Genomic DNA, 25,325 nt, shown 5'->3' with positions numbered 1-25,325 from the left:
ACAAAGAAATGATACACAGCACGCCATGCATCAAGTCCTTTGATGTTTTTGTCCATTATGAGACGGAACAAAGGGGCCCAAAAAGAAAAAAGTATGCCTTTACATAATATCCAGCCCTAGCTAAACAACAAACAAAAGGATTGGTCTCACCCAAAACTCTTGTCCTCTTGCAAAAAAGATCCAAAAATCAATCTAAAAAAGTAAGAGAGGTCAATACTCCACAAACTGGCAACAGGCTCCACACGGAAATCCTCCAGTTTTCTTTTGTTCAGCACACAGCAAAGGCTTCTCTACCTGCCAGGAAAGTATTCAAGGTGTCCCACACATGCACCTCCTGTCTGCTTCTTCAGGTGTGCTTTTTATTAAAGAGAATCTGTTAAAAGTCCTTACAGTGTGAAGTAAATAAAGTGTACCATGTCACCATTTAACGGTAACTATACAGTGAATAGATTACCCTTCAGGACTGTATTTAGACCCCTCGCTACTACCTCAACAGTTTAAAATAAACGTTATTACTATACTGGGGTATATGTGTGATCTAAGTCCTATGGCATTTGTGGCAGTGCCACAGGTTGTAAAATACATCACCGTGTACAGAACTTACTATTTTGCCATGGACCTTACTGATGCTAATTGCTATGAATACTACTAGGTGCACAGATGCATCTAATGCCTGTAATTTATTTAACAGTTATGGAATGATCGGACTAAATTAATCATCAACACAGCCTTGGGTTCATTTTAATTTACTTCTACTTCTACCTTTAATGGAACATCGCAGTACTGGGAATAGATATGTCCCTTTTAGGAGTTCTAATGCCCTTGTCCGTTGGCACTTAGTGTCATGTAATGTCTGTATTTGTCATAACCTACCTAGAGCTATAGAGGATGTGGCAATGGAAGTAGAAATGTAAAGACTAGATGACTGTTTTTTTTTATTATGTTGCTGTTTGCCAGCTGTACACTCCACTATGGGAGAAACAACAATCATTCAAGGGGAAATCAAATTAGGGATTCTCAAAGATTTTATTTTGAATTGATGACAGTAAGCCAGGATATGACTTATTCCTTTTTATTCTTCATTTGTCAGATTTCTTTTTCTTGAAAAGCTGTGTGAAAGATTGATGGACTATATCGCAGAAGGCTCCCAAGGTCTCAGAGCTGTCTAAAAGTACAGACATTTTCAGAAGATTTCTTGCTTCATTATACTTGTAATGTTTTTACTGTGTTTCATACTAGTCCAAAAAAAGCCCAAAGTGTTAAAGAACACTTTAGATGGCAGTTGCTTAGCTGGAAACTCGAACTGCACATCAGACGATGACAGTTGAACATGATCAATTTGAAGACACTCATATTCCAACCCTGGCAGTCTAACCCTGGCTTTATTTAGATCATCAACAACAGCAAACAGCATATGATAGGCCCGATGGCCCCATGTCTTACCAGATCCTCTATACCTGTTTGCAGAGCCACAGTTGTTAATTATATTTTACTAGGTACAAAGCAAATGCCATGAGATGCATGTGTTATACACTGCACCTGTACTTCAGATGATCATACAATATTGATGATTGGTGATGATAGGTCAAAGTATTGCAGGATATCAAGAATATATTATATAACGATATTAATATACAAATATGCAGAACATTAGATAATCATGCCATCTGAGTAAAATAGTTAGTCATTAGTATGTATCAATCTTAGTTTCAGATTAACAAAACTGCAGTAAAACTTAAATTCCTCAACCCTCATCTCAGCCTGAACAGTTTTTACCACTAGCATTTTTTCCAAAAATACCCGACCTTGTTGACTCATTTGGTCCTGTCTGGTTAGATGAATGTGAACTGGCCCTCAGGCCACTGAAGAAATGTGCAGTCTTTGTCTGGGCAGTATGACCTCATCAGCTCATAAAACCAGGAAGTAATCCTACTATTTGTAAAAATCTACTTCAGTGCCCTAAACACTAGCAAAGATTTCTTGTGCTTTGTTGAATGAATGACTTTAAATGTAATTTGACTCGTCCAATTATCCCACAAGCTTTTCCCAGTAGCCTATGTAAACTGTGACAGAGGCATCACTGCTCTGTTTATCACTGCTGGTTGGTGTTTAACTCATACGGAGTGTGTTTTCTGTGTGTGTGTGTGTGTGTGTGTGTGTGTTTGCTCACAGGTCAGGTCGGCCCGTCAGCTTCATGGTGGTGCTCAACACTCCCAGCCCTCTCAGCAAGATCTCCTGGGTGAACCGGCTCCATTTGGCTAAGATAGCACAAAGTGAGTGGACACTTTTACTTTTTTCTTACCCAAGGCCAGACACTCAGCAGGGGCTGTGGCCGGCCTCCCTGTGAAGTAATGGAGGAGGAGGAGGATGAAGAGCCTTCCTCAGAAGAAGTTTGATCTGCAGATACACCTTCACCTGATGTTTGATATTTTTTGATGATAGTTTTAGATCTTGATTTAAAGGTACAGTCCATGATTCTAATCCCATAGATTGGTCAAATTCAGCGGATTGCTTCTCACGGTCTTCTAGCTGTCTGTTCAGTGTTTGCAATCAAACACTCCAGACCGCCAGTCTTCGTGCTTCGTCTTGGCTCTGTAAATTGGAAACAAACAAAGTGGCTTCAACATGGTGCTTCAGGAGCACGGAAGAGAGGGCTGTCATTTGATTGTCTGTTGAGCTCAAATATCAACAACCTTTCACAAAACTGAAACTGAATTGCGGACTGCATTTTTCACCAGGCATTTCTCTTTAGAAAAACAAAAGAAAAAACAAGCTTGTATTGCATTAGCCATATTTGGAGCTATTTGGCATCATTGCTCTCCAATGGATATTGTAATGAGGATATGCATTACCATTTGCATAGGCGGTTCAGAATCCTTGCCCTGGCAGAGTTATACATTCTTTCATGCTTCTGACGTAGTTGCTGCCCTAAAGTAACAACTGACTGTAATTATGGACTTGATGATCCGTGGGTGAGATCAATCAGGGTGGAGAGGGCAGGGTGACAACACAGTTTGTTTCAGAGGAGAAATGTGGGAGCCTGTGATTTAGGTGACTGCTCTCATATTGTTGCATCCAGAATGTGACCTCATTAGATTTCTCTCTCTCTCTCTCTCTCTCTCTCTCTCTGTCTCTCTCTGTATCTCTCTGTATCTCTCTGCATGTACTTATCATTTTAATGATAGCTTGCCGGGCTGGGGTATTTTATTTTAGTATCTTATCATCAACTCGTCCACTACACACGGTGTAATCTTCCTGTTCTGCATGGCATTTTAAAGATACCACCTCACCCTGTGACGGATCTGGTCCTTAACCGTTGTGATTGCGCCAGACTCGTGCCAAACCTGGGTCAGATCGGCCCCAGAATCCCCCCCCCCCATCTGGCCCTGGTTGTTCACCACTGGTGTCTGGAGGGGGAGCTGCAGCCCTAGCGCTAACCATGCCCTGCTCTGCCTCCTCTCTGCTGGGCTTGTCGGTCTGGCAGCCACCCAGTGGCGTACAGACAGTGTGGAGGCCAGGCCATTGGCTCTCAGTGTGAGCTCACAGCCAGAGCCTGGGGGGTGGGGGTGGGGGTGGAGCAGAGGAGGGAGTCCGCTCCACACGAGAGATTAAAGCGCTTAATGTAGCATCCGCCGCCGCCGCACAGCACTCCTCTTTCGCTCCTGCCCTTCTTCACCTCCCTATAGCCTGACGCACATCTCGTCCACATGGCCAACTCAGGGGTTCACGAGGCCTCTCTATAGACTATAGACTATATCGTTTCTTCCCCTTTTTTCCCCGCTCACAATGAGTTTTTGCTTTAAAGCTCCGTGGAGGCCCACAACATTCTATTCCTATTCTATTTTGTGGGCCACTTAATCCCCGGTGGGCATCCTTTCACGGCACGATACTTTACTAAGCCCTTGCCCACCCATCTGTAAAGAAATGGAAAAATAAGAGAGAGAGAGAGAGAGGGCAAGAGAGAGAAAAAAATTGGCCCCCGATTATATGGGTTTGACGTGAAATGGAAATTGGATATGTGTATATAAACTGTATCTGACCCTGATTGAGACACTTGTGCAACAGGAGAGATGCCTGTATGGAAGAGTTTTCTGAAAAAGCGAAGCCGTAAAACCTAGAGAACTTCACATGGAATGCTCTCTCAGTGTTGAGTCATACGCTTCAGAGAAGAAAGATGCACGGATGTGAGCGAGAAGAGAGTGAGTAAGGGAACAATGAGACAAGATTCGAGGAGACGCTGTAGATCTCTCAATGCAAGGGACCATATCCTGTTGCTGTTGTTGTTATTGTGTGCCCGCCATAACCTGAATTCCCAGAGAAGCCCATAAAGCCCATAAAGCAAGCACTAAGGGGTAGAGAGATAGAGAGAGAGAGAGAGAGAGAGAGAGAGAGAGAGAGAGAGAGAGTGTGTTCTGTTTGAGGAAGGTATCAATAGCACAGAGGACTCAGAGAAGAGGCCGAGCACAACCCCCCCCCCCATGCTCATCATGCGCGACAGACTTCACAATCAGCATTACTGGGCGCCTCATCTGTTTTGAGAGATATAAGCTGTGTAACGTGTGATATGACAACAAAAGACCCATACCAAAACACCGTTTGAATGAAAGAAACAGAACAAAACACCCATGCATAAAATATATACAAAAAAAACGGTATCTGATTTAATCAACATGGGGATCTTTTATTTCTCTCAGTATTGTTATTATGTAAGATGCGATTACATCAGAAGAATGAGGGCAGAGAAAATTAATATTTGTCGACACATCTCACTCCTTTCCCCTAACTCCCTCCCCAGCCCCAACCCAACCACACAACTCTGCACGTCACACACACACACACACACACACACACACACACACACACACACACACACACACACACACACACACACACACACACACACACACACTCACACACACACACACACCTCCTGCTGCTGGATGAAATGACGGCCTCTGTAATTCTCTTTATCACCAGCAACGGGCTTGTTCCAAATCTACCGTCTGCAACAACAGCAGGCCTCCAAATTGCGTCTCACAATAGCTGAGCAGCCAGACTGCACTTGTCAGAAATGTTTCGATGCTGATGAGCAAATAGCAGTCTGGGATGGCTCGAAACGGATAGGAGAAGGTATTGATGAAATCAACAGCCCCACCCAAAACACGGCGGTCGTGAATGGCTAGTCCTGACAAGCATGCTGACGACTCTGTTGAGATGGTAGCCCTTTTTCCATTCTTACATCTCTGTCGAGTCCGAGCTGCAAATTATCCATTCTGGCTCCGCTGACTCCAGACCAGACGGCTTGTGTACTCGTTGTGTTCTGTTTGCCCTTTCCTTGACTCACCTGTCTCACCCGTGAAGGAAGTTCAGCGGCCCCTCTGCTTGTCTTTTTTCGGGGCAGACAAGAAGTAATCACACACCTGACTGCACAACGTCCAGAGGAATAACATGTAACATGTGATATTGTAGCTACCAAGAAAAAACACACACAGGCAGCCAGACTTCTGGAGATGTTCAGCCAGGTATGAAGAAAAAAACCCTCAAAGGAGTCTCCTTTTCTCTCTCTCTGTTACTCTCTCTCTCTCTCTCTCTCTCTCTTTCTCCCTCCCTCGCTCTCGCTCTCTCTTTACAAGATGAGTGTGGCAGTTCTGAACCAACCTGGCCAGGATGTCAATTATGCCTTGATTGTATTACGCCCACACTTTGCCTTCCCATTTAGCTAAATGTAATTACAAGAGGGGAGATGTTTATGCAATTTCACGGGTGGCCTGCTGTTGCTAAGCCTCTCGTGTGTCGCATACAACGCCCACTCCGGCAAGACCCATGCCACCGCCAGCTACTTTATTCAGGTGCCGGAGAGTTCCCAAAAGGGCCCCTCGCCCCAGGGTGTATATGTGTGTGTGTGTGTGAGAGAGAGAGAGTTGGCTAGGCTGATTGATTTGGCAGGTGATGTACTGAAAATAGATTAGAGGAAACTACAATTCCGAGCCACAGCAGTGGAAGAGCAGGGCTGCAGCCAATGGTTTGCTGGCGCGAGCGGAGCCAGAAAAAAAGGCAGCCTCCCCCAGGCCCGGCCTTTCACGCATGTTGATTTCATTAACAAGCCGACTGTTTCAGTCCAGGCTCGCCTCTAGCCCTCAGGTAGGGCTGCACGCACGTGCCCATTCAAGTTGGAGTGGCGCCGGACTCAAACTCATTGAGGCATTTTGGACGCTTTTAGGAAGGATTAGGCCTAGTGGCCGTGAGCACACCCCCTTGTTAGGTGTCCAGTCAACATGATTTGCATATATTAAAAGTATGCACCATGACCATGTATTCTTCCTGATTTAACAGGACAGCGTTTTGACCCAGTACAGATATGACTGCCTATGCACTGTTGTCATGTAGTATGGTAATGCAGTGCACCTGTTCCAGCACACAACAGCAGCACAGAATTAAAACCCTGGTCTGAATGTTTTTCCTTAATTATGCTTTCGATATGAGAGCCAGAAACTGAAGTCATATATGTTTAGTGAGGGGGAAGTACAGTTATGTTGCGCTGACAAAAAAAAAAAAAAAATGTTGTGAACAAACTGCTGCAAACAGCATTTGTTTTGGTGTGGCCACCTGCTGCCCAGCATGGAAGATGGCAGCAGAAAGGCAGAAACAATGGCCCCGGGCTCAATTAATTACTGCAGTGTGCCGAAACGTGCAGCTGTATCTCATATGCTGTGAGAGAGAGAGAGATAGAGAGAGGGAGGAAAGAAGGAGGGAGTGGGAGAGGGGCCTTTGCTCTTCCCCGTGGTGCTCTTACACCAGCGCCAGGAGCATTGCTTAATTACTGTGAGAGAAAAAAAAAAATAAGAATGAATTGAGATTTCAAAAGTCTGAGTCTTTCGTTTTTTTAATGTCTGGCTTCTTGCGACCACAAGCAGAGGACGGCGGCACATGAGATGCCTCCACAGGGGGAGCACGGAAGGCAAAAACAAATCAGAAAGAGAGAGAGAGAGAGAGAGAGAGAGAGAGAGGGAGAGAGAGAGAGGGAGAGGGAGAGAGAAAGGGAGAAGTTGGGGTTTCTAAGTTTTGAAGAGGCTTTGGAGGGAAAGATTTTTGCATGGTAAACAGCAGGAGGGGGTGAGTGAAAATTGAAAAGGGGAGAGCAGGGGAGATAAAGAAGTCATGTAACTTAGAGAGAGAGGGAGAGAGTGAGAGAGAGAGAGAATGAAAGCGAGTGAGGGCCAACTGTCGGATTTCGCCAGGCCCCCGGGTGGGAGCTGAGAGGAGGATGATGGAGACTAACAGCCAGTCTCACGGCAGGGAGGCTGTGCAGAGAGAAAAGGGCTAAACCCCTCTGCTTGGCTGCACTATCTCAGCCCGCCTGTCTTCCCTGGCACTCTGCTCTCCATCACTCTCTTCTCCTCTCTATTCCTCTCTTCTCTGCTCCTCTCATCTCTTTTCCTCTCCATTCCTCTCCTCTCTTGCAGATTGATATCCTTCACCCGTCTGACTGACACTCCCTGTTAATGGACGGGGCCCCCGAGCAGTCTGCCACTTGGAGCATGTGTGTGTGTGTGTGTAAGAGTGGAGGGTCTCTGAGACCTGCCACATCTCTGCTCATCCCTTCAACCCCCCCCCCCCCCCCCCTCACGATGGGGAAAAAAAATACGGGCATGTGCAGTTTCTATGGAGACGGCAATTACTTTCACGGTGAATGTAATGGAGATATATTTCCACTCTGTCATCTAGGTTCCTCTTTTAGATTGTTTATTACTGCCACCGCTGATAAATACCATTGGATGGATAATCCTGGTAATGAATCCTCCTAACACAATGGCAGATATCAATTAGGGGGAATCACTATTCTGAGGTATTGAGAGAAAGCTTACCCAGTCTCCGGTTGTAATCCTTGAGTCATTTTGTGGCATATGTTAAGCTGTGGCTTAGTTTAGTTTACTCATCCTGTTATTACACTAGTGTTCGATATAAGCAGCCCTTACTTCCTGTCTTTGTCAATGCTTTTCTGCAGTGCATCACAGAGATGTTAACTTTGCATCGTGGAAAAAACTAGGCTATTCAAATAAATGCAAGGTTATGCGTATGTCAACACCTGTGTCGACACATCACTGCAGCTGCCGCAGCTGTGCAGTTCTCATCTTCTTTCTGCTCGAAGATTATCTGAAAATCTCTCCCATACACAAATCTCTGCCGTTTTTATGATGAGTAAACATTAGCATGAATTCAATTAACAAGCACCAGCTTTCGCATTGATCCCCAAGGCACATCAATGGCGAGGGCTCATTTAATTCGTCTCTATCTGCTCTGCCTTTGTTGCCAAGCTGATAGACTAGCCGACTCTGCAATTAATCAACCCTGAAAGATTTAGGGCCAAAATCAGTTCGATGCTAGTTAAAAACAACCCAGGATCGCTGCGTTCCCACCACACGGGGTGGTTGTTTTGAAAGTTTGTGTGTGTGTGTGTGTGTGTGTGTGTGTGTGTGTGTGTGTGTTTGTCTCTCTCACACACACACACACACACAGAGAGACAGACAGAGAGAGAGAGAGAGAGAGAGAGAGAGAGAGAGAGAGAGAGAGAGAGAGAGAGAGAGAGAGAGAGAGAGAGAGAGAGAGAGAGAGAGAGAGAGAGAGAGAGAGGCACGGTGAACCTTATGAATAGCAGAGGGTAATTATTTAGCATGACAAACAAAACAGAACGCTCCTGCATCCTTCCTGTGCTCGCAATTACCAAACAGAGTATGAGCACTGCAGTGACTTGGAAGAGGAGGAGAGGGAGGGGGGAAAGACGGAGAGAAAAGAGACAAAAAAAACACCCACCTTCTCCCTAGCAGAGTAAACAGATGAATTTATCGAGGCCTCGCAGTACGTTCCTGAACTGCTGGTGAATGGCAGAGGTAAAGTAGGGTTTTTTTTTGTCAGACGAGAGCATCTGTTTGCCGCCAAGGCTATGGCACTTTTGTGCTATTCAGCCAGTCTTCCGACAAGCCTGTTTGCCACCTCGTCGTGATAGATGAATTCAGTTATGAATCGGGAGGGTATTAAAAGAACATTAGGTTGTGAAAGAGAGGGATGCGTGCGCACTAATAGTTTTCAGGCTGCATTTGGCAGCTAATGCCCATACGAGGACCCCAAGGACAGCAACGTAATGTATGGTTAAGCTACGGTGCTAAACCTCGTCTCTGCGGAGTCCCTCTAATGCTGTAGGGCCAAAAAACGCTCTCGATCTGAGCAGGGAGTTCAGTGGAAACTCTACATACAACACTCTAAATGGCCAATATTCAAATTACCTCACGGAACTAATTGTACCCTACTGCCCACTAAGACCCCTTCTGCTATCGAGTCCCCTTCCTGTGGAATAATCTTCCTGTCTCTATCCAAGAAATGGGCACCCTTTCCATTTTTAACATACTTTTCCATACACTATGCCGGGGAACCTCTTCTTCTACCTCTTCCTCTCTCTATATACCATCTTGTGCTATGTCATTGATACCGATGAAGTGGCCATACTGCTGGTCGTTCTCTTTGGACGCCTAAGGTGACCGGGGCTTGTATCCCAGTTTTCTTCCCTTACCCTAATCCGAGTTCGGAATCCCTGGGGGCAGCCCTCCTACTCTAGACAATCTCCACTGTGGGATGCTGCTGCAGTCTATTTAGAGAAACCCTCTGCTCACAGCTGCCCATACCCACCAAACTATTATCCACAAATTCTAGTCTGCTTATGACACATTTACATACTGTGTGCCAGCCTACTTACCCGTAATATAAACGAATGCCATCACTGACATGGCTTTCTGCTTCAGTGCTCTGCTTATCCTTATAACAGTAACCCCATGAGTACTCTGAATTCCACTAAGCTGTTCTACAACCAATACTTTGAATGCTGACTTTCTCCATTTTTAACCACTATCAATCTTGTATGTATCATGTATATACCAACTTGTATGTATCATCAAATCTTGTATGTATCAGGTATGTATGATGCATGTATGCTAATATGGTTTATCCTGATGCGTGTATGAATTAATCTCACTTCCTCTTCTCCTCCCTTTCTTTCTGCCCCCTCCATCTCTCTTTTCTATCTTTCTACCCGGCCAGCCCCAAGGTTCTGCTCAAGGTTTCATCCTGTTAAAAGGGTGTTTTTCCTTGCCCCTGTCTCCCTGCTGTTTGCTCTAGGGGGTTCCGGCTCGGGGCTCTGTAAAGCTTCTTGAGACAATTTTATTTGTTAAGGCACTATATAAATAAAACTTAATTGAAATGATTCAAATTGAAGTAGTACATCAACAGGCAGTACAGCTCCTGCCATCTCGGCAGATGGGCAAAGAGACTCAGTGCGGTATCTGCCGCTGCCGTTAAAGAACCACAAAGTTTGTGTTGGTCTGCTCCACTCTCAGATAGGAGGCATTATTAAATATGGCTAGGGCTACTCATCCTGAGAGAGCCATATCACACGAGGAATGGTCACTCCTGTGTGGGTTGTTGTTGCCCCCTCTGCGTGTATGTCAGGAAAGGCAGATGCTACTAGTCTGCTTTGATTTGGAGCGATGAGGTACTGAGATAATGTGCAGTGCTGTTGTGCTTCTGTCTCTGTGAGAGATGGTGAATGCAGAGGAAGGTGCTGCTAATTACAGCTGTTTCTCTTTGTCCTTCTCTCTCTCTTTCTCGCTCTCTCTCTCTGTCCTTCTCTCTCTCTCTCTCTCTCTCTCTCTCTCTCTCTCTCTCTCTCTGTCTTTCTCTAACTCTCTATCTGTTTTCACGTCTTCACCACCTCCTTATCAGCATGTGCCTCCAAGTTTAATCTCACGTCCTGACAGCACTTACTCTTGTTTGCTCAACCTCTCCAACAATCCCCCCCAGTTTACACCGTAACGTAGGCACAGCCATGGTGGCTGCATTATTAATCAGGCATGCTCTGTCCGTTATGTGTGTGTTTGTGTACGAGTGTCTGTGTGTGTGTCTGTATGCGTGCGTGTGTGTGTGTGTCTGTGTGTTGAGTAGGTGTTAGGCTTAATGTGGTTTTGTGGTGTTGGGCTGCGGAGCCCTCCGGCTAGCCTCTTTGGGTCTGAGAGGCTGGGGCCCGGGGAGCAGGGGATCTTGGGAAGGCGCGCGAGCAGAATGCATTATCCTTGAATCATTAGCGCCACCAGCCCTCTTGTGTGAGCACACACACACACACACACACACACACACACACACACACACAGTGGCAGGCTAGGAAGTGGTGGGGGGGGGCAATCTCTCGTTGCCCTCTCATTCTGGCACAGACATTTAGTTTGCTGTGTGGATTCGGTAGGACAGACTGAATTATTTGTCATCATTAGTGCATTTCAGAGGCTGAAGGTCAGGCGTTCACACTCACACTCACGCTCACGCTCACGCTCACACTCACACTCACGCTTATGGGGAGTGGCTAGCTAGATTGTTTCCTTTTTGAGTACCACTACACACACACACAGACACACACACGACACACAATAATCCACTTGAAATTGCAACGCCTGCCTCGGATGTGTGCGGTTATTAAACAGCAATCGGTGGCACTGTACGTGCGGACACATGTGAGCCTCCAGTGACCCGTGGCAAATGACAGAGGACCCAAAATGGTGACTCGCTAGTTATGCTAATTAAACAATCAGAAGACTCAAATTCTATGCTTCCAGGTGAGAAGCTTAATCAGGAGCTCCACTGACCTGCCACAGCTTCCGACCAACAGCCTGGCTTCAATTACAGTGTCTTGATAATGGCCTCCCCAATTCTCTTTCACTCAGTGTGGACCATCATAAGGAGGCTTGATCTAATCCTATAGAGTTGCAGTGGAATCAAGGGCTCAATTTGTGGCCATACAATAGAAATAGGGATGCTACACTGTGACGTGGGCAATGTATTGGCAGGGCTATTGGAAGTCTTTAGAGCTAAGGTGTGAGGTTTACCAACTTCCCAACCATGTTTGGTCAGTGTACTCAACATAGATTGTGACACAAAGACAGCTGTACAGTCCCGTATAGTCTTGGAGTAACGTAAGCTCCCTTCTTCAATGTCTGTGTCCTTCCCCATGTTTTGTATAGTTCTGAGTATAGAACATGCTATATGGTGCAGGGATCCCATACTCAGTGTTTATACACATGGAAGCTTTTAAAAAGTAATATGTTTGACTTTACAGCAATCTGCTAGCATCACCAACAATATTTGGGAATAAAAGTATGGCTGGCTTTTTCGTTGGTAGCTCGGTAGGTTCTGTGCACTCCTGTTATTAGTCGGGAGCATCACATCAGTCGAGTAGAGGCAGACATACTGAAATCAAAGAACTAACTTCACACCAGACTGAGTTGACCATTAAGCTCTGAAACGCCCTGATGTAGCAATTCCAAATTGGCTGTGTACTCCTGTGTACGCGTCCTGGTAAATGAAGCCCATTTGAGATGTAACACAGAACGCCGCTCTAAACTCCGCTAATTGGCCCTTAAATCTCTCACTCCTCCACCTCGCTCGTCCGGGCGAGCAGCAACCAAACAACCCTTTCCTGTCAGTCTCAACCCCTGGCACAGCCAGCCAAATGAGCCATCCACATTACAGGGGTTATTGTGTTTGGAGGGACCGGCGCGAAATCACAACAAACGTCTGGGGCTTATTGCACCTTGACATATACATGATAGACAGAGGAAGTAAATGGAAGCAAGCTGTTTAATTGCCCACCCCTCACCAAAAACATTCCCTTTAGCCATGATTGGGTAATTACTGATTTGCCTGGGAACTCAATGTCTGGCAGGTCCTGTAATGTGTTTGGCAAAAGAGGTAGCACCTCTTAACTGGGGGGGGGGGGGGGGGCTGTGTGTGTAGGGGAGATTCAGAGGTTTCCGTAGGCGTCTCCTGAATTTCAGCTTTGATTAACTGAAATGGATTTTCTTTTTTTCTTTTTTTTGGTTTGGTTTGGTTTGTTTGTTTTTTTGTATTGCAGTGCGTCTCCTGATGGCTTGCTCAGTCTCAGGAAAGCCCATTAACTTTTGCTAAATGACTGCACTCTCTTTTACCTTTCTCCATTTCTGCCTGACTAGATGAGCAATTGAGGAAGTGCCATTTACCTGGTGTCACGGGTTTCACACAATTGAAGGTGACATTTAAGGCATAATGGCGATGGCTTCTCTTACAGTCACGGGGTCTTGGCTAAAGTGCTCATGGAGACACACAGCCTACAATACATTTACATTTACATTTACATTTAGTCATTTAGCAGACGCTTTTGTCCAAAGCGACGTACAAGGGAGAGAACAGTCAAGCTAAGAGCAATAAAAAAGCATGGTGTAACAATAAATACTACTTTACATGAGAATTAGAAAAACAACAACCTAGAAAAGAGGAAAAAGAAGTGCAGGAATGTAACTGCTGAAGTGCAAGTTAAGCGCTAGTCAGGTGCCAGTTAGGAGGGGAGGTGCTCTCTGAAGAGTTGGGTCTTCAAAAGCTTCTTGAAGGTAGAGAGGGACGCCCCTGCTCTGGTAGTACTAGGCAGTTCGTTCCACCAACGTGGAACTACAAATGAAAATAGTCTGGATTGCCGTGCTTGCACGGACGGCAGTGCCAAACGACGCTCACTAGACGAGCGCAGCGTCTTGGGTGTAACATTTGCCCTTACAAGAGCATTTAGGTAGGTGGGAGCAGAACCAGTAAGCACTCTGTAGGCAAGCATAAGTGACTTGAACTTAATGCGAGCAGCTACTGGCAGCCAGTGGAGCTCGATGAGTAGCGGGGTGACGTGTGCCCTTTTCGGTTGGTTGAACACCAGACGCGCCGCCGCGTTCTGGATCATCTGTAGTGGTTTCACCACGCAAGCCGGCAGGCCCGTTAGGAGGGCGTTGCAGTAGTCAAGGCGGGAGCTCACCAAGGTTTTCTGACAATACATGTTGTGTAGTCTCCGTATATCTGTGGAAAATAGCACAGTATGTAAAAATATACAAGGAAAAATGCACACTGGTAATTTACTTTCTCACAAGTAACCTTCACACAGAGTTCAAATTAGCTGGACATGAATTGGTAAATACATTCTGTATGTCTGGTTTACAGTAACATTTCTTTCCCCTGCCAGCCAAAGTTGTTCAGTATTAGTAGCTCTAAATATCAGAAACATAGCAGAATATTTTGATATTAGCAACAGGTTCTGTTATGACAACAGCAGATAACAATCAGTGCCATAGCAACGACAGAGCGAACAGGAACCTAAGACATCTTTAACAAGGACCGCTGTCTCTCTGTCTGTCTGTTGTAGGGGAGGAAAACACTCTTGGCTGGCACTGCGAAGAGGATGACGAAAGAAGCCGGGCTCCCTTCTGGTGCCCGCTCCTGGCCTGCCGCGTTCCCGTCTTCCCCGTCAAAGCTCCGGAGCGCAGGGTGAGTGAAATATTGCAGGCCGTCTCAATCTCGCCTTCCTCCAGCCACAGGAATCCTTCTTTCATACCCCTGCCCTACTGCCCAGCTTACTGTCCAGCACTCAATCAATACCCGCGTTCAGCGGCCCCCGAACAGCTGGTGAGCGAGAGCTTTATGGCTTTTCTTTTTAAAAGACAAGCAGCCTCTCGCCGAAACACAGTTGTATATTACAGGGCGACCCAGGCCTTAGCTAGCGCTGGTCATTCCTCATCGGCTGGGAAATTGAAGCCTGTGTTGCAACTCTACTTTGCCGTGCGTGAGAAAGAGAGATAGAGAGAGAGAGAGAGAGAGAGAGAGAGAGAGAGAGAGAGAGAGAGAGAGATACACCAGTACACAGGATGATCTTGCTCAAACACCGGCAGACTGGTGGAATTACAAGGTGACACGGAACCATCCTAGTCAAAGCCGGCTGCTGGAGGAGAGGCGATCGATGCCGCCTGCTCAGACTGAAGGAGCCCCTCATAGATCAAGCAGTGAACCTGGGTGAGAGACAGACTAAAAGGGTTTCGGAGTCCGTCAAAAAGGTATAAAATCAATTTTGCGGCGTCTGGAAGATGATATTTTCTGACTGGGTCTCTGCCCGTAATGCGGTTACCAGGCCTGGAGTTCCGTGGTGGCTGGGCGGTGCCATATTACCACAGCCACTCAAGGGAGGAGGTTATAAAGTGATCACGCAATTACCTTAATGACTGCAGGACACCCGAGCATAAATCAATGGAACCGCATTAGATTAAGCTCCCACACCCCAGCCCTGGTTGATGGGAGTGAGCTACGTGGGGGAAGGATTTAATGGTGGGTAGGTGAGGGTGGCAGGTGGTGGATGGGTGGGGAATCCCATCTGGAGCAGCTGCAGGCCGCGTCTGGGAGTGAAGGCTCGATCCCCCACCCCCAGCCCCAGAGAACCATCTCTGATCCTGTTTCCTCGCAGCCACACCCTCCTGTTTCCTCGCAGCGCCCCCCATCTCTTTGCCTCCCCCTTCCTGTTGGGAGGAGGTCGATGCTTGTTCTCCTCTCCCAAGACTGGCAGTTGATCAGGCTGCTTGTTTGCACCACCCAACCCTCATCTCGCTTCCTCCCTCTCCTCCCTCTCCCTTTGCCCTTCCATGAGCCAGGCAGCTTCATGCACTCAAGGCCTGCCAACCTTGAGGATTTGTGCACAATAGGAACAGGTCATGGTGAATACTGACTGTTCTCCCATGTAAACCAGGGAAGATGCAGGCATGAATGTGAGCATTGAATGACATGTCCTTGCATACATCTTGGGGCCGTCTTTTTCACGTGTGCGTGGAGATTCAGCATTGGAGGGTTGTGTGTGCGAGTGTGTGCATCCTGTATGTCTTTGTGTGCATGCTGTGTGTGAGCGAGTTGAATGCCTGCTTGTACACACACCCGGATCCATGTGAATGGGCACTGTTTTCTTTTTAATGCACATCTTGTGATCTGGGAGGATACAATAGAGCCCCAAGGCTGTGGACCTGGCAGGCGAATGGAGTGCCAGATGAGCTGTGAGGCTCGGGGAGAGGTAGCACTCAGGGAGCTTCTCAATGACAGTAATTCCTCCGTACTTAGGGGAGAAGAGAGAGACGAGCAGAGGAGTCTTTGATTGGACGCTGTGCGACGCTCCCAATGTCCTGGCAGAGGACCACCATGACATGTCACATGTCTGCCTTTCTCACTGTTTCTTTTTGTATTATTTTCTGTGTTTTTTTCCCCCCCTTTATCTATCTCGTTATCTATCTCGTTCTGTTTGTATCACATGATCTCTATTCCACCTTTCTGTTTTTCCTTTCTCTTTTCTTGATGATTTTCTCTCCCACATTTTCTCTTTTTATCATCTCTCTCATTCTCGGCCTTTGCTTCTGTGCACCAGTGGGGAAGCAGGCGGCCACTCCTCTTGCGAAAGCCTCCTGACGTCTCTTTCTCCATATTTGGCAGCCTCGCCTGGAAAAAGCTGTGTGTGTTAGTGAGTGAATGCTGTGAAAGGAGGAGATAAAGTGGCGAGAAAGAGAAAAAGAGAGAGAGAAAGAGAAAAAGAGAAAAAGAGAGCGAGAGAGTGAGGGGGGAGATTAAAATAACCCTGGCTGGAGGGGCTGGAACCAATTCCAACAGAAAATGAAGAAAAAAAAGTTCCTGAGCAACACAGCAGGAGAACCATCCTCAGGTCACTGGGGGGTTCCGGGGGCCATCTTTTTCACGTGTGCATGGAGATCCAGCACTGGAGGTGTGTGTGTTTGTATATGTTGGGGGGACTCAACTCATTTGGTTCAAGGTCTAATCATGGTTCTCTCGACCATCCCAAACCCACCCCCCTCTCCTCTCCACCACACACACACACACACACACACACACACACACACACACACACACACACACACACACACACACACACACACACACACACACACCAAACCCGGGTGTAATCGGCCCCTACCTCAACAGGCTTATCAGTGGCATCTAATGCCACGCCACACTGTGACTGGTATGTTATGTTTGGATGGCACGCAGACCCAGACCCGTGACCAAATGTCCCTGCAGCTTGTGACCGCAGCGGTAGAGATGCTGGAAGCAAAGCACATTGGAACTCACTCTCACAGCCTGAGATGCATTAGCTGCTACAGGCAGCCTTGGTAGTCCACTCCGACCGGGCATGGATAGCTTTGGATTTGAGTTGAGTTATGTTTGTTCTTTTCATTGGTACAAGTTTATTTATCCTTTTCCCGTCTTCTAAATGGCTGAACAAGGAAAAACTACAACCATAAAATACATCTGATTGCTGTTTTTTTTATTATTATTTGTTGACCACAAACAAATCAAACAACAACTTAAAATAATCACTGGCGTGATTGCCTGATTTGCTGTTGGTTGCACTCATTATAAATTTCAACTCTGTGCCTCTAAATCAAATCCGTTTCCTCTGGCATGTGTGGGAGTATTGTTTTTCTGGGATGCTTGTGTCTAATAGGCACTGAGCCAATTCCTATCTTCCTTCCCTAACCTCCCACCCAGGGTTAGCGGTGGGAATATGGAGAGGTCGAGTCCTGTACACACTTACCCTCCACCCCTCCAGCGCTAAACATCTCTGTCAAGTTTAATTGAGTGGAGTTTTTGTTCAGTTTGGTTTTGCTCAGGTTCATTTTACTGGAAGTTGAGGTTGATTAGCAGGAGTAGTGGAGTAAAGCACATGCTCTACTGCACTGGATACATCAGATGTCCCCACCCGGGAGTCTGAGTCCTATCGGGGCAACCGTCTGCCTGGTCCATCAGAGGGCCCAGGCGCAGTAGAAGGGCTTAATGTGAAGACGGTCTTCTAACCCACACTGCACCAAAGGGAAAATACTCCACCAACTACTTAATAAAAGACTAGGAGGAACCCAACTCCGTACTACACAGGAGCTATGCAGTATTAAAGGCTGCAACAACATCTTTGAACAAAATACGAAGGATGGTGTGTGTGTGTGTGTGTGTGTGTGTGTGTGTGTGTGTGTGTGTGTGTGTGTGTGTGTGTGTCCGTGTCTGTGTGTGTGAGAGAGAGAGGAAGAGTCTGTGTGTATGTGTGTAAGTGAGGGAGTGTCAATGAGAGAAAGAGAGAGAAAGGAAGTGAGGGAAAATTTGATGTTTTCCCATTCCATTTATGAAGCATTAGGATGGAAGAGAAGAACACTCACGATTGAGAGTGCTTTTAATACCTCAGGGATTTCATCACTGCTGCTTTGAAGTGCAGGATGACAAGCTGGGAAAAAGGGAGGTTTGGGAGGCATCAGGGCACACGTTTTTTCTCTCCCCTCTTTCTCTCTCTTCTTCTCTTTCTTACGGATTAGCTCTCATGTCTCCGCATACAAAAAAGGGGGAAAGGCGATATGCGCGCTCCTTTTCAAGGCATTCAGATCCAACCGCCACATCTGTGGCTGTGTTATCACCACCCTCGTCACACACACACACACACACACACACACACACACACACACACACACACACACACACACACACACACACACACACACACACACACACACACACACACACACGCGCGCGCACGCACGCCGGGACCTGTGCAGTTGGAGACCATGTTGGTGTCATGTACCATGTGTCTGGTATTCAGCTTTATTCACATGTGAAGTGAGTGGAAGCGAGGCACTCAAACGTTCTAGTCTTGTCAGCTTATCACCTCGGTCTACTCATTGTTTGCTATTCTTCCAAAGTGTGTGTGTGTGTGCGTGTGCGTGTGCGTGTGCGTGTGCGTGTGCGTGTGCGTGCGTCTGTCTGTCTGTCTGTCTGTCTGTCTGTCTGTCTGTCTGTCTGTGTGTGTGTGTGTGTGTGTGTGTGTGTGTGTGTGTGTGTGTGTGTGTGTGTGTGTGTGTGTGTGTGTGTGTGTGTGTGTGTGTGTGTGTGTGTGTGTGTGTGTGTGCGTGCGTGCGTGCGTGTGTGTGGTTGTCAGCACATGGGAGACGCTAGTGTTTTGACTCGGCTGCTCAAAGAGTCTTTTGTGAATGAAAGGTGAGTCTTTTGCATGTCTGAGATGTAGGCTTATATCTGATCAAAGCGCTGCATTTTCACTTGTTTTTTCTTTTTTCTTTTTTCATCTGGTGGAATCCAGGTGAGTTGTTTAGTGTCTGGCCTTCACTCACATCTTGACTTAATCCACGTGTCATAAATACTAAATGAAAAAAGATTTGGCACAGTTTGTCTCGCATTTTCACTTGCCTTTGGAAGCATGTTGCCTACATCTATATTCCATTTCCAGGTCTTCCTATTGGCATTTGTGTGTGTGTGTGTGCAAGGGGGTTTGTTTGTTGAGTGTCCCTCCTGCCCTCAGTATCTCTTCCATCATCTTACGCTGATGGAGTGATGAGAAGAAATGGAGGGAGAGAGGGAGCGATCGAGAGAGAGTGAGAGTGAGAGAGAGGCAGATAGAGAGAGAGAGAGAGTGAGAGAGAAGCAGATAGAGAGAGAGGCAGAGAGAGAGAGAGAGAGAGGCATATAGCCAGCGAGAGAGAGGCAGATAGCGAGCGAGAGAGAGAGAGAGAGGCAGATAGAGAGATAGAGAGTGAAAAAGAGGCAGATAGAAGGAGAGAGGGAGGTGACAGGGTGTCGTGCTGTGCCTTCTCTCCTCTGCTGGGACTCTGCTCTCCCCCCTGATTGACTGTGTGCTGCTGAGGAGATAGCACAGCCCCATCTTCAGCGATAGTGAGCATGGGGATGGAATCTATTTATAGCAGCTGTTCGGAGGGGGGACTGATTTACGGTGATGATGACTTGAAGCCGTCAACGCTCTGCCAGGCGAAAAAAAATATGGAGGAAGAGGGGGAAAAAAAGGAGGGGTGGGGGGAGGAAGATGTGAGTGAGGTTCTCAACATCTTCATTCTGAAAGGGTGTGTCTGCTTTGGCAAAAACACAAGACATTGCGCACATGAAATATAGATCAGAAATGTCTTTGAGAAAGGTGCCCTTTCTTTACATGGCAGCTGTCTTTTTATTCGCCTGAAAACTTTGGGTTTTGGTAAAGCTGTCAAGATGACAGCTTATGCAATCTGTTTTTTTCTCTATCTCTCCCTCCATCTTACTCTTTTTCTGCTTTTTCCCTTCCCTCCTTCCCTCATTGTGTTTCCCTCTCTCCTCTTACTCTTTCTTCCTCTCCTACTCTATCCATTTTTCTTCCATTTTTCTCTGAGACTCTCTCACTCTCTCGATCTCCATTTCCCTCCCTCTGCATATATGAGGGTTGCTTTCATTTCTTCTTTCGTTTTCTCCTCTCTCTCTCTCTCTCTCTCTCTCTCTCTCTCTCCCCCTCTCCCTCCACATACAGCAGATTTCATCCCCCTGTCTGGAACAGATGCCACAGCATGGATTAAAAGCTCTTTGCTGGCGCCTCTCCTCTGGGGCGTAGCGGCTCCCCCTCGCTCCTGCGCTGCCATATCCCTCTGGCAAACACAAACACACAAACCATGGGGGTGAAAGAACCAGAGAAAGAAGGAAAGAACAAAGAGAGAGAGAGAGAGAGAGAGACTGCACTCGTTCTTCAGGAACGAGACGGCGCAGCGGCAGACCCTCGGCCAAATGTTGTCAGGCCTTAGTTTTTAATAAAAATAGTTAATGCCCTCCAAGATGCCCTCCCCTTCCCTCATCCACGTCACCTTCTGCTCCTTCCCTCGTCTCTAAGGAGGTGTAATTAATTAAGAGGGGCGTAGATTATTTTCCTTGCTTTTCGCTTTTTTTTTTCTTGGCAAGAAGGCCTCGTTTCAGTCGCCGCTAATCTGTCACATGTTTGTTCAAGCGAGGCGAGCCGAGCCGCACTGCACCGTCCCCTGGACGGATTTCTCCAAAATGCCTCTGCGTCTTTTCATCCTTCCGTGGTTCAGATCCGCAGTGAGTCAGACCTCGGGGGCGCACGCGTGCAAGGTTTTATGCCGGATGTGGGCAGCGAAACGTCAATCCGATTTCAGTGTGAGGTGTCATCCTGCAAGACCTGTCGCCGGAGCTGATGTATCCAGGGCCTCGTGGTCACCCACAAAACGCACCCCCACCCCTCCAGCCCTCATACTGCAATCGCTGTCCTCAGCAAATAAAAAGGCCATTTTTCAGACATGCAGAGCTTGTCACTGTCCACCATGCCAGGCACGGTGACAGGGAGCCGGCCAAAACTGCCAAAAAAAAACTCCAGTTTCCCGGCTGCAACTTTTCGTCTCGGTGGTGTCAGACGTGTAACAATGGCTGCCATCTGTTGCAGGAGTCAATTGTCAACTGCCGCTGTCAGTGCCTGCTCTGTACAATGACCACTGCTCAACTCAAAACACACAAAAGTGTCCGCTTTTGCACTAACAAGCTGTACAAAGATCAGATTGTTTCCCCTGACTACAGCTGAATCTAGGAGCATCGTGTCAAGCTGTGGTGATGCATATTCTCATGTGTGCATGACCAATGTTTGACATATTTGTCCCAAAACTGCCTTGTTTAGAAGCACAGTCTATGTTTAGAAAGGAGAAAACTGAGTACCATTATACACACACTTTTGCAGAGACCACACGCCGCAATTGTTCCGTGACCATGTCTTGTTGTGGGGTTGAGACCCGGATTTAGGGCATTAATCTACCGAGGCGGCCCCTGTGGTGGCAAGGCTATCGGTGAACATCACAGGGGATCTTGTCTTTAACAGAAGGCCCTTTGGTAATGAGGCCCTGAGTTTCAGAACCTTTAGTGTTGGTGCACTTTACGGGGCTGCCTGGGACAAATTGGAGGTGCTCTTACAGTGGGTGCGAGAGACAGGGATCACAGAGCATCCACAACAACAAGGGAGCGAGAGTAAATGAGGACACATTTCTTTTCCTCAGCTTGTCCAACACCTACAGCCTTGATCAATCTGTTATTTTGTTTTCCAATGAATTTGATGCTTGTGGTGTGGTCATGTCATGGACCATGTGCCGGATTCATGTCACAGTCACAGTTCACCACACCTTCACACACATTCACCACACTTCATGCATATCCACACGCTTGGTGTAGCTGTGATTTCCCTCCTGCCGTAGTGTGCTCTCCCCCCCCCCCCCCCGTCTCTGTGCCTTTGCTTGTGCTGCTCTCCATGCCAGTAGAGGGCAGTGTGTGCCTGGGCTACAGTGGCAGCTGCTCGCAGGCTTGCTCACTGCTGACTAACAGCGAGGTCATCTGCAGAGGGGCTGATCTGTCGCTCTGACAGTTACGTGCTAATTACTGGAAATCATCCATGCTCGAGCACAGCCTCTGAGCAGTGCCGGCTAATGCCATCCTCCCCCCTCCAACCACACACACACTCACACACACTCACACACACTCACACACGCACACACACACACACACTCACACACCTACTCCCTCCCGCCCCTAATTCCTTTCTTCGGTGTGTGGGCTCATGAAGAAAGGACACAACCTCAAGTGTATCAACTTAGAAGGCAAAGCCAGGGTGAGGGGAGAAAAGGATTTAGCCATTTTAAACAGTGACATGTTGTGCGATGCACATTCCTACAGTGTGCACCCTGAACAATGGCCGACCGCTGCTTTCCCTCTCCATAAAGAAACCACACACAACCTTGAGAAGGGGAGAAAATGCTCTCCACTCTGTCTAAATCCTGCGTTATTTTTCCTCCACTGCGTCTGGTTTCTTTGTCCTTTCCGCATGCTCCCTCCCACTAATTATACTGTCAGTCTTCTCTACCTGATTACACAACATGGACCACTGCCTGCAGTTTGCAAATTAAGTCCCTTCATGGAAGTCGAGCCTGTCTTCAGCATTATGGCTCCCCCAGATCCAACGGTCTCGTGTTCCAAATATGTCCCCGGCTGAAAACAGCACTTGATTTGTATTTGCAGTGTGAGCTTGTTTTTTTTGTTTTTTTAAGGCTGCTCTGGTTGGCATGCACTCTGTGTAATGCTAACCGACACTAGCAATCTCCCGCCTGGGTTTGTCAGAGGAGGAGCAGGTGAGGAGGCGAGGGAATAAGAACGTAAACAGGGCAATCATGGTGGTGTGGCTGCAGTGTGCCGGAGGCAATAAGTGATTAGTGGCAAATTATTATCTTTTTAAAACAGGAAACACTAAGTCTGGGAGGCTGCTGTTGAGGAGTGCCAGCACATACACAGGCACACGCATGCTCCACAGAGCACGGGTTGTCAGTATGAATGCGAGGACTACGGGCTTAATCCCGGAATGTGGCCCTTGATCCTTTGGAGCAGGCTGGGCAACCTGGCCCATCCACTAGGCCTTGTTTTGGAGCATTCAGCGGTCCTGGGTAGCCTTTGTTCTGTGTTTGCTGTCATCAGATCAAGAGGATTAGAAAGAAGCCCTTCCCCTGTCCAAACCTCCCCCCCCACACACACACACTCGTATTCACACTCATACACTCGTGCTACCGGTCTAGTGCCAGTCTCAACTCCCGTCCCAGTGCCAAATCAGGTCCTGTGAGGTTGGCAGAGATCTCCAAAGACTGCCATGCTGTTGCTTGTTTATGTCTGGCAGAGAAAGTCTTGTGTGTTTGTTTGTTTGGGGGGCTTTGTTGTGTGTGTGTGTGTGTGTGTGTGTGTGTGTGTGAGAGAGAAAGAGAGAAAGAGAGGGATAAAGAGAGACAGAGAGAGAGCAAAATTGTGACAAAGTGAGATGAGCAGAGATCTTCCACACTTCCCCTGACACGCCCAGAGCTCTGTTTTGCAGTCTGCTCCGAGGCCGTTATTTTCAGGACGGTCCGCCGGCGTCTCCCAGACGTGCTTTAGTCGCAGTCAGCGTCTGGGCTGTGCCAGGGACATGGGGACAGAGTGACGATCAGGCTTTTCAGAGCATTAGCCACACGCGTCTCTATCAACCCAATGCACGGCAGGAGGACTAGGCAATCTCCATCCAGCCTCCATGCATATAAATAGACGTCGCATGCTGCTGCGCCCTGACACCATCCGACTCCTCTCCGGGTGTTAATGTGGTAAACAGTCCTCCCACTCTATTCTGATTATTACACATATCATCTCACGCTTAGCCGCAGGAAATGACACGCCTGCACTGTAAACATGCACATGTGCAATTCCAGAAGATGCAACCCCAGCCAAGCGAGAGAGAACAGGAACGCAGCTCACCAGTATCTTTAGCTATATGTTTCGCCCACAGCTTTCTCTCCCTTTCTTGAGAGCAAGAAGCCCTGGCAACAAGGTTTTCTTCTTTCTTTTTTTTTTTTTGTAAGTCAAGAGTGGAGACAAAGCATTCGCCTGCCATGTCTTGCTGCACAGGGCTCCAAACTCATTGTGCTCATTTGACTTTGAATATTCCACACGCTGTTTCTCACAGTCAGCACAGCAGGTGGTTGACACTTTGATCTCCGCTGGGTGACGTGCGGCGAATTTAAAAATGATTGACTGCCATCCAGCTCGCTCAAATCACAGAACGCGAAGTGGCTCACGTCGACTTTGATCCGGCCTGCCGCCCGAGTTACTCGTCTCGCCGCGGTTGGACAACAATAAACGGCATGGCGAAATTCCCTTCTCGTGACACAGTCGCACAAAACGGGCAGACTGTGCGACAAAGTTTTTTTTCGGCGCATCTCCAGTGGAGGCCTGCCTCTCCGCAGGTATTAATGCAGTTGCTGGGAGAGGTAAACGCTTTCGCCTCAGATCCTCACCAGGGTTCAATCCCAGTTTACTGTCACAGACCCCCCCTTTAGTCCGCCCACATATATTGAATTCCTATAGGCTAATCCACTCCCATTTCCCTCTCTCTAATCTGAGATGGAACAGGCATACTAAACACTTCCTCCCACAGCTAAGTGTCACACACACACACACACACACAAACTCCTGGACCACCTGATGTTACTTGCATAGTTTAAAAGCTCTTCAACTCTATCCATTAACCACCCAAACTGTGTGAGCTTATCCTAAAAATAACGGCGTTGTTGCCTCGGGCGGTGAAGTTGAGTATTAACTGCAGGTGCTGGTCTTCCGTCATTCATGAGGATTCTGTCTCTCCTCGCTGGGCCCTTTTCTCTGCCGCTGTAGCCTAAGGCTGGGATGAGGGGGGAAGGGCCAGCAGAGCCGGTCAATTATCAGTTAATAACCAACGGAAGGATTCTATTAGTGTTTGTTGGTGCGTGGGAGCTGCTTGCTGTGGTGCCGGGGAAGGCAGACGTGATGCCACTGCCTCATGTGGACCAGGAGCTTGGGGACTGGATGGTAGCGCTTCTCAGATAGTCTTTCCTCCACGTTTGTTATCATGTATTTGTAACCCTAGGTCTCTATTGCTCGTAGCTTGATTGTTCTCTCCCTTGTACGTCACTTTGGATAAAAACTTCTGCTAAATGTCTAAATGTAAATGTCAAATGTCAAATGTAAGCAACGTGGCTCTGACACCGGTGCCTACTTCTAGGCATTAACCACCTTAGTGACAGTGTGGTGCTAGTTATGATTTATAT

General features: G+C 47.4%; 1 protein-coding gene across 3 annotated transcripts in view; it reads left to right on the top strand.

Annotated features, from left to right (window-relative positions):
* Positions 1-25,325, top strand: part of arhgef10la (Rho guanine nucleotide exchange factor (GEF) 10-like a) — a 112,273-nt gene that overhangs the window by 55,934 nt on the left and 31,014 nt on the right. For all 3 annotated transcript variants that reach the window (XM_031567345.2, XM_031567347.2, XM_031567348.2), the window contains 2 exons: positions 2,173-2,273; positions 14,249-14,370. In XM_031567345.2, coding sequence (XP_031423205.1) covers positions 2,173-2,273; positions 14,249-14,370 — 223 coding nt within the window. The remainder of the gene's footprint in view (positions 1-2,172; positions 2,274-14,248; positions 14,371-25,325) is intronic.

The sequence above is a fragment of the Clupea harengus genome, chromosome 5, assembly GCF_900700415.2.
Source record: "Clupea harengus chromosome 5, Ch_v2.0.2, whole genome shotgun sequence".
Lineage (NCBI taxonomy): Eukaryota > Metazoa > Chordata > Actinopteri > Clupeiformes > Clupeidae > Clupea > Clupea harengus.
Note: the sequence above shows the minus strand (reverse complement) of the source record. Positions and strands in the feature narration are given on the sequence as shown.